The sequence below is a fragment of the Hirsutella rhossiliensis genome (assembly GCF_020360975.1).
Source record: "Hirsutella rhossiliensis strain HR02 chromosome Unknown scaffold00001, whole genome shotgun sequence".
Taxonomy (NCBI): domain Eukaryota; kingdom Fungi; phylum Ascomycota; class Sordariomycetes; order Hypocreales; family Ophiocordycipitaceae; genus Hirsutella; species Hirsutella rhossiliensis.
This window is the reverse complement of record NW_025408667.1, coordinates 1,287,006-1,302,891: the sequence shown is the minus strand read 5'-3', so window position 1 is coordinate 1,302,891 and position 15,886 is coordinate 1,287,006. Positions and strand designations below refer to the sequence as shown.

The 15,886-nt window shown below is 60.5% G+C and overlaps 4 protein-coding genes across 4 annotated transcripts; 1 reads left to right on the top strand and 3 right to left on the bottom strand.

Moving 5' to 3' along the window:
* Nucleotides 1-1,625: 1,625 nt before the first annotated feature.
* On the bottom strand, nucleotides 1,626-3,120 carry HRG_00163 (cytidylyltransferase-like domain-containing protein; the record flags this gene model as incomplete). Its single annotated transcript, XM_044858634.1, has 5 exons — nucleotides 1,626-1,748; nucleotides 1,809-2,151; nucleotides 2,205-2,555; nucleotides 2,618-2,867; nucleotides 2,928-3,120. 5 exons carry the CDS (start codon nucleotides 3,118-3,120, stop codon nucleotides 1,626-1,628), a joined length of 1,260 nt encoding a protein of 419 aa, XP_044725034.1.
* Nucleotides 3,121-5,462: 2,342 nt separating this feature from the next.
* HRG_00162 (phosphatidylserine decarboxylase domain-containing protein) lies at nucleotides 5,463-9,007 on the top strand (the record flags this gene model as incomplete). The annotated part of the gene is made up of 5 exons (XM_044858633.1): nucleotides 5,463-5,540; nucleotides 5,600-5,644; nucleotides 5,723-7,883; nucleotides 7,943-8,694; nucleotides 8,762-9,007. The coding sequence occupies 5 exons, from the start codon at nucleotides 5,463-5,465 to the stop codon at nucleotides 9,005-9,007; spliced, it is 3,282 nt and encodes a 1,093-aa protein (XP_044725033.1).
* Nucleotides 9,008-9,706: 699 nt separating this feature from the next.
* Nucleotides 9,707-9,955, bottom strand: HRG_00161 (uncharacterized protein; the record flags this gene model as incomplete). The annotated part of the gene is made up of 1 exon (XM_044858632.1): nucleotides 9,707-9,955. The coding sequence occupies one exon, from the start codon at nucleotides 9,953-9,955 to the stop codon at nucleotides 9,707-9,709; it is 249 nt and encodes an 82-aa protein (XP_044725032.1).
* A 1,359-nt stretch (nucleotides 9,956-11,314) lies between these two features.
* On the bottom strand, nucleotides 11,315-15,062 carry HRG_00160 (cell wall biogenesis protein Mhp1; the record flags this gene model as incomplete). The annotated part of the gene is made up of 3 exons (XM_044858631.1): nucleotides 11,315-12,725; nucleotides 12,780-14,925; nucleotides 15,008-15,062. 3 exons carry the CDS (start codon nucleotides 15,060-15,062, stop codon nucleotides 11,315-11,317), a joined length of 3,612 nt encoding a protein of 1,203 aa, XP_044725031.1.
* Between the last annotated feature and the right edge of the window lie 824 nt (nucleotides 15,063-15,886).

The window sequence follows — 15,886 nt, the reverse complement described above, 5'->3', positions numbered from 1 at the left end:
TGTACTTCGTACAGCGCGCTCTTCAAGACGGGAGCTGTGGAAAGCAGACGGTTACCGCCACACCCTATTTTTAGGCAGCCTCCCGTCTCCTCATTCTGTTGTTGCAGCCAACTGCATACTGCACGCATATACAAGTACCTTGCATGTGTGATGAAAAGGTCATAAATAGGTCTCGCGAGGTTGTGATGCACCCATTGTCCGAAATAGCAGACCGAACGGCACCGAGGAGATGCCTTCACATACAGTAACGGAGACAAGACTCGAGCCGTGCCCGTGCCGAAATTCCATGTCGTGACACCCTCCCTCCCTTCTTAGAACCCGTCCAGCTCTCAGACGATGCTACAGTACATACACACAGGCCTACTCTCATACATACATACGTAGCCTCGAGGGCTTGACTTTGAGTCCTCCCCCCCCTCCTCTCGCTCCAGAGGCTGCAGCCAGTCGCAGACGCCATCGTCTCTCTCGTACCGGCAGCGTAAGCAAGGCAGACAGAAACGTGACCATCCGGGGTGGGGAGATGAGCGTCACGGCCTGCCCGAACAGCAAACTAACAGCAATGACCAAAAGACCGCTCTCCCATGCAAGCAAACCACCACTCCGTCTCTCCACGGCGCCCATGTGCGCTCCCGCCTGCGATGCCACCTCGCTAGCTCTTGGCCGGGCGCAAAACCCAGGGGCGCCTTTTCGGCCACGGCAACAGAAAAGCAGGGCTCTCAGCTGGATGTGACGATGAGACGGACGTCATCCGGTGATTGGTTTACTTTAATCCATATTGAAAAAAAAAAACCTTTCTCGCTCGCTCTGCTCTGCCCCTTTGCCCTCCTTCTCTCGCCTGTGTGTGCGTGCGTGTTTCATTTTGTTTCTCTCCTCGCTCCAAATGAAGCCCCACCCCCCCGGTGCTTCGCTTCCTACATGACTCTTCTAGAACGAATGTATGCATGCACATGCGCATGCCATGCAACGCCTGCTCTCCCCCATCTATCCTTGCTCTCTTGAGCCCGCCGCCGCCTCAGGCGTCTGTAAAACATCGATCGTGGCTGTTCTCCCGTGCCTGCGGCTGGGGGTCGGTCGGTTCATCTACCGAGCGTTTCACAACCAGAGGGAACAAAAGGGAAGGGCCCGAGGGGGCCAGGGAGGCACGAGAGGGACGGGGCGAGGAGGCTTATTCCTGCAGATTTCAGGGGCAGCCGGTGAAAAACAAACAGGGCTGGCTGTCTGATGAAAGGGGTGAGGCGGCCAAGTCAGTCTTGTGGCCAAGACTGGGCCAACGCTCCGAATCAAGTCGCCCTTGGCCTGTGGTGGCAGCGAGCTTTGCCCTCACGTGCCTCTCACGGCAGCCCCTACGCCACAGCTTGATCGATGACGGAGTTGGCGCATGGCCCGCCTGTCTAGCACGGTGTCGATGACTGGCGAGACTTGCAAGTGGATGAGTTATTCCAGGACTAGACTCTGAACCCCAAAGCGCCGCGTTTTCTGTCATCGTCTCTAGTCCAACCAGGCCAGGCAAGCCGCCTCGTCTTTTCTCCTGTTCATTACCACTATCCTCACCAGTTTGCCCGCCACCCGAAAGAGCTTCAATCTGGTGCTCTTTTGCCCCCAGACGGAAATGGCAGCGCTGCCCATCAAGCCCTCGTTGGGGTGGGCACAGCCAGGTTAGGCACCGACTTCCGGCGTTCCTCGCTCTCGTCCGATTCATCATCACTGACGGGACGGCTGTCCGCCACGGTCCTCCGGTTCTTGGTCATCTGTGCCCGAGCATTGTAAGCCTTGCAAGCCTGCCACGACGTCCCTCTAAGAGCTCTTACCCATGTTCGTACGCCTCCCACGAGGCCGAGGGCGTAGCCCGTGATGAACTCCTTGGAGTTTCCGGGGCCGCCCGTGGAGCTGGTGGGCGACCTTGCCAAGTCGCCGCTCGACGAGTTGAATCGAGCAGGGCTCTGTGGCCGGCTCGCAGGCCAAAATTGTTTCAGCTCTCGGCTAAGCTCCTGGCCCGTCGTTGTCCAGTTGGTGATGATGTTATCCCGCAAATCCTGGACATGACGCTTCAGGTCCAGTTCATTCTTCTTGAGCCAGCTGACATTGAGCTCCTGTCGGGGGGTTCCGCGCTTGAACTGCCGGGTAATGTATTTCTCGTAGTCGCGCACGATTCTTCCAGGCACTTGTCAGCCCTTGTACCCGCGCCACGATTGCGACAAACTCACCGTGTAATGAGGCCCGTCGTGCTGACACCCTCGGTCCGCTGAGTGACAAGGAACTTGCCTGCCTCCTTTATTGGTTGGTAAATGTCATCGCCCTCGGCCGCTCCGTACGGGAGGTCGTCGTGGGCAACGTAGTCGAGACGGTTGGCCTCGAGGAATTCGGGCGTCACGACCCACGGGCAATCTTCAATCACCTCGTCCACCCACTTGCAGTGCCGGACCGTCTCGGCCCGTTCCTTGGCAGACAAGACGGTCAGGCCCTTGCGCATGTGTGTCTCGTTGTCGCCCGTGACTCCGACGACGAGCGTCGTGTTGGGGAAAGCATTCTTGGCTTGCTCGAGCTGGCGCATGTGCCTGGCAGCCCGTCAGTCACCATGCGTGCGATTGGCCGTGCAATGCAGATAGGGGGAACGCACCCGAGATGGAACAGGTCGAAGACACCGTCGGCGTACACCCTCACGGCTCGTCCAACCGGGGGTGAGTTGGTCTTGAAGCCGCCGGCCGGGTGCGTCAACTTGCCCATGGGCGGTGGCGGCATGGCCTCCATCTTCTCAACCTCCTCAATGTCCTTGAGGGTGAGCTTGCGGCCCTTGCGGCCGACGCGCTCGGCAATGTCGACGCTGGCCTCGGTGGTGTCGCTCGGCTCCCCCGGGTCGTGGGAGTGGTCTGCCGCATCGGCGGCCCGATCGGAGGTGGCTCGCTGTCGCTTAGGGTTGGGGCCACCACCATTGGAGATTCGCCGATGAGGGCGACCGGACTCCGGGGCGGTCGTGTCGCCCTCCTCGCCGGAGGCGTCGCGAGACGACGTCTGCTGCGCGCCGTCGAGAAGCTGTGCAGCAGAGTCGACGGCCCCGGCCCCGGCCCCGGCACCCGTTCTCTTGCGCTTGCCAACTTGGGAAGAGCTTGAGGCCGAAGACATGGTGATGGCACGAGATGGCAAGGAGGGAAACGAAATATGGGCGCGGGCGCGAGAGCTTGGCGGCAGACTTCGGGGCGTTGGGTTGCTGGACCGTCAGGCCGACAGCGAGAAGATGGATCCGAGGGGACGGAGGGTTGTCGATTGCTGGGCGGCAGGAGGGAACGACTGGCGACGAGGACAAGTTGTTTGTGTGGCACGCGAGCAGGAGGCGCAGAAGAGCAGGAGGAGAAAGGAGTGTGTGGGTGCAGCGGAAGAAGGTGGTGGAATGAAGGTTGGTCCGGATCAACCGTTTGGGTACAGCTGCCAGCAGCAACCTTTTGCAGCGCACGAACAAGCATGTGTTAATTAGAGCCGGCCCCGCGAAAGGGGCTTCTGCAGCATTTCGGACACGAGCCAAATCGATGACCAAACAAAGTTCACTCCTGCTACCCCGTAATTAGCAGCCACCTGATATATTGCCTGTCCATGTCAATAACGCATGTACCCCGAACCCAAGAACGCCGCGTCTCTTGCCGGAGCGTATCCCCCAAGCTTGGCCGCTGGAATGCCTCGTCCTCTGGAGTACTGGAAGCACGGGCAATGCATGCAAGTACATGCGGATGCCTGCCTTGCCTCACTCGTCTGCTGCAATGAGGGACAAGACGTGCTGTGCCGCCGCTCCTTTGGCCATTCTCATCGTCATGGCCATCCGGGGGAGGTTAATCCCATTTCCCAAAGAGGACGGCCGCATGGAAGGTTGCGCCACCGACGGCCGTACGGAGTATCCACGGGATTATAATACGGGGTACGGGTGCGATATGGACATCCCTCAGTATTTCTTCAAGCTAACTTGGCGCCCGCGACACTCTGCAGCATCACGTGAGCCGACTGCGACCCGCGCGTCCAGAGCAGGCAGGACAAGACGTGAACACGGTGGCTACACGGCTCACTTCAGCCGAACCGCCTACCCTATCGGATTACAAAGACGGCTTGGTCTGCCGCAGAGCATCTCGTACGTAAGGTACAGTACTGGCTGAGAGCTGATGACAGCTCGAAGCCAGACAAGTATTTCCCCCGACGCAATACGGCGCATAAATCAAGGGGATGATAAAGATGACTTGGCAGCTATCGTGCCCCTGTGGTGGTGCTTGCGCCGCAGGTGCCAATCACTGGCCTGCGAGAGCCCTCCCTCACATGCACCAAAGAGATTGCTTCTCTTGGTAACTGGCCGGTCAGGCGGAACTTGGCAAGACTAGGGAGCGTAAGTAAAGTGTCGTCATCGGCCATCGAACTACCGCACGCCAGCCAAGTTGCAAGAGGCGATTCGTATTGGCCGACAGGCATTCACTACGCGACAACGTCTCTCTTCTTGGAATCATCCTCGCCCGACTTCTGAGCCCCTTCACACGCGTCCACCACGATCCAATGGACCCCCACAGGCTGATTGTTGGGGCGTGGAGGGAAAAGGAACGAACCGGGTCTGTGCTGCCCCTCATTGGCATCTTACCGACAGTGTGTGCCTCAGCCCACGCGCACTGTCGAACATGGAGCTGGTATGACAACGACATAGGTATGAGGCTTTTGCGTGTAACCCGTCGACCATGGCGGGGAGCAACCTCGGCCATTTTCCTCGTGGATAACGTCGGGCCTTGAGTCCCCGATTTGAGCAATTGAGCACATGCCAGCCCACGGATGCTGAGTCTCGTTCGCTACGAGAGGCGCAGCGTCTCCCGAGTCCCCTCCTTAGGGCTGCGGGCCTGTGAGATGTAGCGGGCTTGGTGACCCCTAGAGCGGTCCGGACCGCCAAATCCCCCTGTACCAGTCAGCAGTAGGTACCTAGGTGTAAGCAGCTCTGGAGCAGCACGCGCGCCACGAGCTATCCTCCGTCGTTTCCCTCCACATTGCTCAACTCAGACGCTTTTGATGGCTCGAATGCGTCCTTCATCGTCTGTAATCTGTCCGACTCCGGTAGGCAGTGCGTCTTGCCGATGGCTGTGCTGCTGCTGTCCGGCCCCTCCCCCTTGGCAATCGGCTCTGGCGGCTGCGTCTTGCTTGTGCCGCAGTCTCAGTCACAGCCGCAGCGGAGGCCACCACCTGGCCCGTACAGTCCAACCCTGATCTTCAGCGCACTGTCCCGCTTGATTCACCAGTAACGTCACGGCCATATACATCCCACCAGCCGCAGCTTCAACCCAGCTTGTGTCCCCGGCCTCACCTACCCTCCCCCAACGACTTGAGCTGCAATTCGAATGCGGCCCTTGGCTTGCGGCTGTCCCTCATCTTGAGCCATGCGCATTGTTCCAACCCGCCTCCTATCTTCCTCGTCGCTACCGTCCTCGGCAAACTCCAGGAGCCAAAGCCCCATGCGTTCCAAGGGCGATAATGCCGGGCCGCCCGCCGACGTTGGCAACGGCCTCGCCCTCAAAATCGTCATCCTGAGGGTGCGCAATGCCATGCTGGCGCAAATTTCCAGGCTCGTCTCGGTGCTGACTTCACACAGGCCAGAAACCTAGCTGCCAAAGATCGCGGCGGCACATCTGACCCTGTAAGTTTGCGGCATCTGCATAACTGCCGGATGGCGACACGTCTCGACCAGGCCCTCCTGCTGACTCGACTCGCATAGTATCTCGTGCTCACTCTCGGCGACGCCCGGGCTGTCACCCATTCCGTCTCAAAGACGCTCAACCCGGAATGGAACGTCATCGAAGAGCTCCCTGTCAACTCGGTCCATAGCCTCGTCCTCGACGTCATCTGCTGGGACAAGGACCGCTTCGGCAAGGACTACATGGGCGAGTTCGACCTGGCCTTGGAGGAAATATTCCAGAATGAAAAGACTGAGCAAGAAGCTCGATGGTTTCCCCTTAAGAGCAAGCGCCCCGGCAAGAAGACAAGCATCGTCTCTGGCGAGGTCCTGCTGCAGTTTACTCTTCTCGACGGCTCTAGCCCCAACGCCTCCCCGCAGCAGATTTTCGACAAGTTCTACAGTCTTGTTGGCGCCGTCAACCTCGGCTCGTCTCGTAACGTCACCCCGTCCATGACACCGCTCCTCGTCCCAACGAATGCTCCCAAATCCAACTCGTCCTCGCCCGACGACGGTGGGGACGACGATGACGACGATGACTTCACAGAGCTCGACGACGATGCCAACGAAGAAGGCGAGGATCCCTCCAAGCCGGAGACAGCCGAGAAACGGAGAAGACGTTTGAGGATCAAGGGTTTGAAGAAGAGGCGCCGCCAGAATCCCTACGCTTTGAGCGGATCCTCGGACGTGGTCGGCATCATTTTCCTGGAAATTTGTAAAATCACCGATCTCCCACCCGAGTCGAACCTGACGCGGACTGGCTTCGACATGGATCCCTTTGTCGTCGCGTCGCTGGGCAAGAAGACGTATCGTACCCGCCGTGTCAGGCACAACCTGAACCCGGTCTTCAACGAAAAGATGATATTCCATGTCCAGGGGCACGAGCAATCCTACTCGTTTGCTTTTACCGTCATCGACCATGATAAGTACTCAGGCAACGACTTCATCGCATCCTGCACTTTTCCCGTCCACGGCCTGATCGAGAGAGCGCCACAAGCAGACCCCGAAACCGGACTCTACTGCCTGCCGGATTTCCCTGAGCATACGCCTGCTGCTGCCAAGGCACGCTTCAAGAAGCTGAACATATCTCGGAACTCGTCCTCGCAGAGCCTGGGCAAGATGATGCGGCCGGGACAGTCCAAAACTTCGACGGGCTCCAGCACTGGCTCGCAGTCCCAAGCTTCCGACTCGGGTCAGGCTCAGGCCAGCGGCCCAAGCCATTTGGCGCCGACAGAAGCGCTTGCCAATCCGAGCGCCGATGTCTTGGAGCCTTCGATGGAGGGAGAGGACACCGGCTTCCACGACTATGTGCTGCCCCTCAAGATGAAAAACCTGGACAAGTGGGAGTCGAAGCACAATCCGGTCATCTACCTTCGCGCCAAGTACATGCCGTATTCCGCCCTCCGCCAGCAGTTTTGGCGAGCCATGCTTCGACAGTACGACACCGACGAGAGCGGAGAAATTAGTCGCATCGAGTTGACCACCATGCTCGATACCCTGGGCTCGACGCTGAGGGAGTCGACGATTGACAGTTTTTTCCACCGCTTCCCTCACAAGGCGGCCGACAACGAAGAAAGCTGGGACCTTACCATGGACGAGGCTGTCATTTGTCTGGAAGATCAACTACAGGTCAAGAGCAAGCCGGCTGCGTCTGCTGCCGAAAAGCTCAAGAGTTTAGTGCCGGACATGAAGCATCTCGGCCTCGGCAAGCCAGCTGCTGGCTCAGACATGTCCGGCACGTCCACCCCTCAGATCTCCATCGAGTCCCATCAGTCCAATGCCACGGCGGAGACGAACACTCCGGCGGAGCCTGAGGGTGACGAGGATCTGGGCGATGACCGGGAGGAACACGTCGTGGAGATTCGCGAGTGCCCCATCTGCCACCAGCCGCGGCTGAACAAGCGCAGCGACTCAGACATCATCACGCACATTGCGACGTGCGCTAGCCAAGACTGGCGGCAGGTCAACACGGTGCTCATGGGCGGCTTCGTGACGGCCAGCCAGGCACAGCGGAAGTGGTATTCCAAGGTCATCACCAAGATTTCATACGGAGGGTACAAGCTCGGGGCCAACTCGGCAAATATCCTGGTCCAGGACCGAATGACTGGCCAGATCAACGAGGAAAAGATGAGCGTGTACGTACGCCTGGGCATCAGGTTACTGTACAAGGGATTGAAGTCTCGCGATATGGAGAACAAGCGTAGTAAGTCGCTACCGAGTGGTGAAAGGCCCGACTCGACATGATGCTGACCGTCGCTACAGTTCGAAAGCTGCTGAAGAATCTGAGCATCAAGCAGGGCAAGAAGTTTGACGACCCCGCGTCCAGGGACGAGATTGAAAAGTTTATTGAATTCCACGGCCTGGACATGTCAGAGGTGCTGCTGCCAGTGGAAGAGTTTAGAAACTTCAACGAGTTCTTCTATCGCGCCCTGAAGCCCGACGCGCGACCCTGCTCGGCACCAAATAACCCGAAAATCATTGTGTCGCCAGCCGACTGCCGCAGCGTCGTCTTCAACCAGATGACGCAGGCGACAAAGATCTGGGTCAAGGGGCGCGAGTTCAACATGAGGCGACTGCTGGGGAACGCCTACCCCGACGACGCTGCGCGGTACGAGAATGGCGCGCTCGGCATCTTCCGGCTGGCGCCGCAAGACTATCACCGCTTCCACATCCCGGTGGACGGCGTCATGGGGAAGCCGGTCATGATTGCAGGCGAGTACTATACGGTGAACCCCATGGCGATACGCTCCGCGCTGGACGTGTACGGCGAGAATGTGCGGGTCGTGGTGCCGATTGACAGCGAGGCCCACGGGCGCGTCATGGTGATTTGCGTGGGCGCCATGATGGTGGGAAGCACCGTCATCACACGCAACGAGGGCGACTACGTCAAGAGAGCCGAGGAGCTGGGATACTTTAAGTTTGGCGGCAGCACGATCCTGGTGCTATTTGAGCCAGGAAAGATGCGATTCGACGACGACTTGGCCGACAACTCGAGCGGTGCCCTGGAGACGCTGGTGAGTTGATAGACAGGCTTGGCGGGTGCGCTGCGAGACTGTGACAAGACTGACGAGATGGCTACAGGTGCGAGCAGGCATGTCGATTGGGCATTCGCCCGACCAGGCGCAGTGGACGCCGGATATGCGCAAAAACGACGAGGATGTCACAGAGGCGGAGAAGAAGGAGGCCAAGCGCCGGATCCAGGGCAACGTTGGCATGCAAGAATCGTCGGGCGACAGCGGCGAGGACGGCGAGGACCAAGCGCCCAGCTCGGCCCGCAAGCTGTCGACTGCGCCAACGGTCAACACGCTTGCGGCGTCGGCGATGTAGGGACTCTGACATGGATGGTCTCTCGGGGTCTTGCGCGTCTGGAGGACGATGGCCCGGGGACGGGTTGCTGGTCATGGCTAGATGGATGGGACCTGGATACGGATTACAAGGGGACGAAACATGATACAGACGGCTGGACCTTTGATTTGATGCCGAGAGCAAGAGCGAGGACGGGTCACATTGGGAAAGACGACGATGGCGGATGGCGGATGGCGGAAAAAGCAGAGTTATGATTATGGCTACCGAATACAAGGTGCGCTCTGTGCTTTTCCCGTGGTGTCGCTGCAGGATTGGTGGTTGTGGGCTGTGTGTCTCGAGGTGACGGCTCTGGCCGAGAAACGGCTGTGCATGGACAAGAGGCCCGGGCACTTGCATGGCCCGTCTCTCTGCCCGTGTTATTGCCTCTGTTTGTGTTGTGCATTGCGGCTTGTGTCAGCTTCTGTGAGGCAGCACGTGGCCTGGCGGTAAGGATGTTGGATCGAAGGGGCGCGGGCCCCGAGGCGACGGGGCGCTTTGCCCGAAGATTCAGCCCGGTGATGACGGGAATGAAGAGTTCGGCCAGTTTGGTGGGGAGGGCGTTCTTTTCTTATGGGCGACGGCTCGCTCTTCCGCGGCGACCCCTGAGCGTTGGCCATGCATGACCTGGTGTCCGGGGGTGGGTGGCGGGCGGGCGGTGTAAGTGAGCGACGGAGGAGCTGCCTACTCGCGACCGCTGCTGCTGCCGCCGCTGCTGCCGCCGCTGCTGCCGCTGCTGGAGGAGCCGCGCCTGACGCGGTCGCTGTCCATGGAGCGCTTGGGCTCGGGCGAGGGGGAGCGGGTTCGGTTGAGGGGCAGGTCGTGCTGTGCTGGTGACGACGACGACGACGACGGGCTGGGCTGGCGGGCCTGGCGCCACGAGATGTAGAACTGCTTGCAGAGGTGGGCGGACATGGTGTAGGTGGGAGCCATGGTGTCTGACGGCCCTCTTGGGGGTTTTTGTTCCGTCGGGTCTGGCTGGGGTGGTCCGATAGAGACGGGGAACGGAGTCGTCGATGATGGAGGAAGCAGATGGGCCGAGCCGCGTATATAAGTCGACGCCGGGCAGGCCGCGGTTTATGGAGACGAGCCGTGTCCGTCCCTGCCGCACGGCCTGGCTCTCTATGTTTTCCGTCGGGCCTTTGCGCGTTGTGCTTTGTTTGCGCGTTGGGGCCCCCGGGCGGTGATCTATTCTAGAGTTCCCCGACTTCTTTGTTGGTTGCGGGCGAGCCGGGGCACTGGAGGGGGGGTTCGTGGTTGATTTGAAATATATTAGTTAACTTAAGTTATATGGAGTATATGTTTGGGTACGTCTTCGCCGCGGGGAAAGGGGGGCGGCAGACGAGGCGGCGGAGGAGGAGCAGCTCCTAGGACTCTTGCTTTCTCCTTTTTGCCCGGTTTGCTGCCGGAGGCGGATGGCGAGGTGTGTTGAGGGTGGGGGGCTGTGGTTTCATTTATACGATGCTCGGTTACCGTGCTGTAGGTAAGCGTATGATGGTGGTGGTGGAGGTGGTGATGCTAAGTTACGGGGCCATCGCATTGCAGCCCTGTCTGTACAGAGTACCTGTACGGTAAATATCCAACGTACCACAACCAGGCACAATGGCGAGGGGGCGGGGCCTCCGCAGCCAGCGCAAAGCACGAACACGCACCCGCCGTAGCTAACCAACCCCGCCCCAGCCCGCGCAGCGCACAACGTGGTGCCGCCCAGAGTGGCCTGACCAGAGAAGCCCAAAGTGGCACGACAACTCAACTCCCCCCAAGCGGCGGGGCGTCTCTCGACACACGGCACACTGTCACCCCCGCCGCGCGTCAGGCATAGCGGACAGTGCGAGTGCGTTGGCTCGCGGCAGTGCTGATCGCATGAGCGCCAAGTAACAGCACCCACGGTGGTGCCTTTTTCGTCGCTCGTCCCATCGGGAAAAGACGGGCCAGACAGAAAACGCAACATGAAAGGCAGGCGGCGTGGCGAAGCGGACCGCTCGCCAAGACGCGCGCGGGCATGGAACTTGGACTTGGGCTCTGTGTGCGCCCTCCTTTTGGGCTTGTTTGTGGGTTGGCCGGCGGTGCAGCGAGGAGCCTGGTGATGATGCGTCCCGTCGCGTCTTGCCCTTGGTAATCAATGAATCATGAATCATACTGCACGCACGGCACATGGCCAGTTGCTGCGGCGTCCGTGAACCGTCAAGAACAAAAAGCCGCCTTCGTTTACTCCCGATGCACGCCAACGCGCCGTGCTACCAAAGTAACCATTCACATCATGTTATACAACACCCAAGAGCGAGCCAGTCCTCAGTCGGCAATGGCACTCTCATCCCCCGCCGGCCCGGCCTCGCCCGCCCTCTCGCTCGACGACACCCGGATGTTGGCCCGCGCCTTGTGCTGCGACTCGACAAACCGCTCCCAGTGGTCCGGGTCGCTCTCCTTCATGCTGCGGAACAGCACCTCCTTGTCCTCCTTGAACGCCCGCACCGCCCCCTTCTCCTTGACCTTGTCCAGCATCTCGCCCCCGAGGTCCTCGGCCAGCTCCTCCAGCATCTGCGCGTGCTTGGGGTGCGCCCCGATGTCGTCGATCGTGTTGAGGAGCTCCAGCTGCTCCTGCCGCACAAACCCGGACCTGAACCGGTGGCCTGCCCGTAGCACCCGGCCCTCTTCCTCGGCCTGCACCTTGGACAGCTTGGAGCTCGACTGCGACACCGCCTTGGGCGCGTGGATCTCCGACTCGTCTTCCCCGTCCGACACCGCCACCGCCGAGTCTGTCCCCGCCGCCGCCGACGTCGACGTCGGTTCCCCCTCCGCAGCAGCCGCTGCCGCCGTGCTCGCTGCCTCCCCGCCCGTCGCCGCCGGCCCGTGCTCTCGCGTGTCGGGGAATTCGTCTTCGAATCGCTTGATGATGCCTTGCAGTGTCTCGTCCAAGAAGGTGAACTTTCGTAGGTTCTGCTCGTCGCTCGGGTTCGCCCTGGCCTTGGTCAACGCCGGCTGCAGCCGGATGCGAATCTTGCGCGCCCCCGCCAACAGGTGCTTCGACATGTCCTTGGCCTTTCCGCCCGTCGCCAGGCTGGCCTGCACCGGCGCCGAGCCCTTGTCCCGCTCGCCCGACGCCTCCGCCGCTTGCCTGCTCCACTCGTCACCGCGGTTCTCGAGGCAGCACCGGAGGGCCTTGACCACGCCCGTGCCCCCGATGACATAGTCCTCGTCGGGAGCCGAGTCGTCGTCGGCCTCCTTGCCCGTCTCGTCCAGTACGTCGTGGCCCACCAGGTGCGCGAGCACGTCCGAGTACGCCGCCGCCTTGCACTCGCGCACCTCGCTCTGCGTCTCCGTCATGGCCGACGATGCCGCCGCCGCACCCATGTTTGTGTCGGGCAGCCGCTCCATGTTGCGGAGGCAGTACGCCACCACCTGCTTGGCCATGGCCTTGACGATTTCTCCCGCCTCGTCCCCGGGTACCTCGATATCCACGCATATCAGGCTCTCCGACACCCTCGACGCGGCCAGCAGCGACGCGTACAGTGCACACGCCTCTTCCTGCGCCTCTTCCGTCTGGGCGTCCGCCAGCTTCATCAGCGCCGCGTTTCCGAGCAGATTGATGTGAGCCAGCCTGTGCACCTCGGGCAGCACCTCGACAATCGCTATGGCCTGCTCCGAAGTCATGTTGACGTCTTGCAGGTGGATGCGCTTCAAGTTTTCCATGTGCGGGAGAAACCTGCGGCGAGTGTCAGCAACAAACTCCCTCCTCCTGGGACTCAGGCCTACTCACTTTCGCAACAAGCCAACGACACTGGGCTTCGACTGGAACAAGTCGTGATTGTGGGACAGATCAATGAACCGGAAGTTGTCCAGCCTGACCAGCGACGGCACAATCTTGCACAGCGACGATTGGTCGAGGTTGCAACCGGCCAAGCTCAGCGCCCAAAGGGGAGTCTTGTCGCTGATGGCGCCCGCAATCGCCTCCATGTGATCCCTCAGGTCGTTTCCGCCCAGGTCCAGCCCTTCGCATTTCCCGGCGGCGAGGTACCGGGCCACGGCAGCCACGCCCTGCCCGTCGAGGCGGTTATGGGCGAGACCCAGTCTGCCGACGCCGCATTTGATGACGCCATCCATGATGGTGCTCAGCTGGTCCATGCTGGGCTCCGTCTCGCCAATGTTGAGCATCTCGAGCGTCGATCCTCCCGGGCGGTCCGCGATGGCCTTGGAAAAGACGTCGGATATGCTCCGGGGGATTTGCCTGCCGTTTGCAAGGGGCCCGTTGTTGTTGCACGGGGCTTGCTTGGGAAACGCGGTTTGTGAAATGTCGAGATACTTCAACGACCTGCACTTGTAAAGGAACAGCGAAATGTGCTTCCAGCCGTCCGGCCCGAGCTTGTTGCTCTTGAGCACCACGCGCTCCACCACGCCCCCTTGCTCCTCGAGCTCGTGCCTCGGCTTCTTGCGCCGCGAGCTGGCCGGTCGCGTGGCGGCCAAGAGGCCCGCAAGGATGACCCGTAGCCCTTCGTCGCCCAAGCCGCAGTTCTCGAGAACGATTTCCTTGACCGGCACCACGGCGAGGTAGTCGCCCAGCGTGATGAGGTCCGGCAGCTGCAGCCAGTAGTCGGTCAAGTCCAATCGGTTGATGACGCCCGTCGAGGGGCAGGAGTTGGTAGTGTCCGTGAGCTGCTCGGTAATCTTCTTGAGAATCGGTGTCTCGCGCAGCTGGCAGCATCGGCGGTATATCCTCGTCGGGTTCGTGGTGGGCTGCGACGTCGTCTTGGTGCAGGGTGTTCCGGTGCCGCTGAGGGTTTCAGATGACGAGTCGCTGCTGTCGTAGTATATTTCCATCGGAACGGAGCCATTGTCCTCGGCGAGTCGGCGGCGCTTCTCTTTCCTGGCCTTCCGCTCCTCCTCGCTCTTCTTCTTCTTTTCCTTTTTCTTGGTCGTATCCTTGTCGTGCTCCGCAAGGGGTGAGGCGCCGTTGACGAGCGACCCGTTGGCGTGGGTTCCCGGAGCCTCGAGTTCCTCGGGGACGGGCTCGCTCTGGCTTTTGGTATTGCCGCTGGCTTCCTTTGGCGCATCGAAAGCCTTGGGGTTCTTCAGCGCCTCGCCTTCGCCCTTCTCCGTCAGCTTCTTCCTCGTGACTTTGTTGGTGGGCTTGTGCGCCACGTCGAGGTCGGCGTATTTGGGCATTGGCGCAATCTCGACGTCGACGCAAAACGCCACTCGCCTAAGCTTGGCGTCCTTGAGCTCGGCGATGGGACATCTCTCCCTGTTCTGGTCGACGTTGAGCGTCACGCGCTCGACGAGGCCATGGCCTAGTTTCCCGCTCGCGAGGCCGTTGCCCCCAGACGTCGACAGCCGCCTGAAGACACCGAGGATGCCGGCTTGACCAGACTTGGGAGGAGCCGGCGTGTAGGGGCCGTTCCCTTCGGGTTTCAGGGCATGTGGCAATACGGCATTCCTGGCCAGGTGAAACTTGGGCACTGGTGGTTCGTCTGCGGGGTTGGCGCATTGCTGCTGAGACTGGTTCTGCTGCGAGGCCTGCGACTCTTGGCTCTGGGCGGACAGGGCCTGCTCCTGAATTTGAAGGTGATTATTTGTGTGTTGGGGTGTCGGCGACTGGCTCGGGGGCGAGTTGTTGGAGCCGGTGAACTTTGCCGAGATGTTGGAGAACCACGAGTTGCGACGCTGCGGTGGACTGGGGTTGGACCCGACCAGTCGGTCTATCGAGCCGGATCGCGAAAGCCTCCTGGGCGTGGAGGAGCCGCTGGAGGGGTTGGGTTCGGGTTGGCCATTGGCCTGGACGTTGGCTGATGGATCGGCCGTGCCGGCGGGATTGCGCGGGTTCGAGACGGGAGAAGGAAGTGATCGTAGCTGCGCGGGAGCCGGCGTCTTGGGCGGCGACGAGTATGATGGCGATCTGCTGACCTTGTCTGCAGGAAGCGCCTTGTTAGCCACATTGCGCAAGAGGATCGCGCTGGAGGGAGGACATGAGGGAATCCCGGTGGAACATGCCTCTAGGAGAGCCGCGGGTCATCCAGCTGACGTCGACGCCGTGAACCTGCTCCATGGCTTGGCGCGGCAGGCGGCGCTACCCAGGAGGCGCAGAGAGCCAAGTGCGAGGCGTGAATATCGTCCGTCCGACCGTCGCCACACTGAACCGTGCGGTCGAAGGCGGGACCGGCTGCGGCGCTGGGATGAAGCCGTCGCCCGTCTCCCGAGCCGGCCGCTGATTTGAGGAAGTCAGAGGCGCTGGCGGAGAGGCGCCTGAGAGAAAGATGAAAGAGGCCGTGGGGTAAAAATGATACAGGCGGAGAAGTGGCCTAGAACGTGGGGAGGGCAAGTCGGGCGTAGGTGAGGAATCTCGGGATGCCTCTCTCCTCTCGTCTCAGCTGAACGAGCGACTGGAGAGTCCCGGGCGGAGGCGAAGTGATAATGAATGCATGTACGTACGTAGTGGCGTCGTAGGTAGCGGAGTGCGCATGTGTGTGGTGTGCACGCACCAAGAGAGAGGATTCGCAGGAGGGAGGGGACTGGCTGCTTTGGGTATGGGATGAAGGTATATTTGGTGTTCGTACTCCGTACTGTAGTCTGTACAATGAATGACATGAGGCATGATACCAAGGCTAGAGGTACGTACTGCCTCCCCGGCCAGATGAGGCACGAGTCGAGACAGTACCGCTGCCGCGGGTCCAGGCGCGCAGGTACCTTTAACTACCTGCCGTCCGAGCCGCCCCTCGGCCCATACTAATACCGTATACCTACCTTAGGCACTAGAGGTAGGTATTACTCAAGGTACTAGGTATGGATTAAAAATGGTTCCGGCCTTTAAAATATCCTTACAAACACAAGGGCTTTGAGCAGATCCCTCTCGGGAACAATGTACTGTACAGT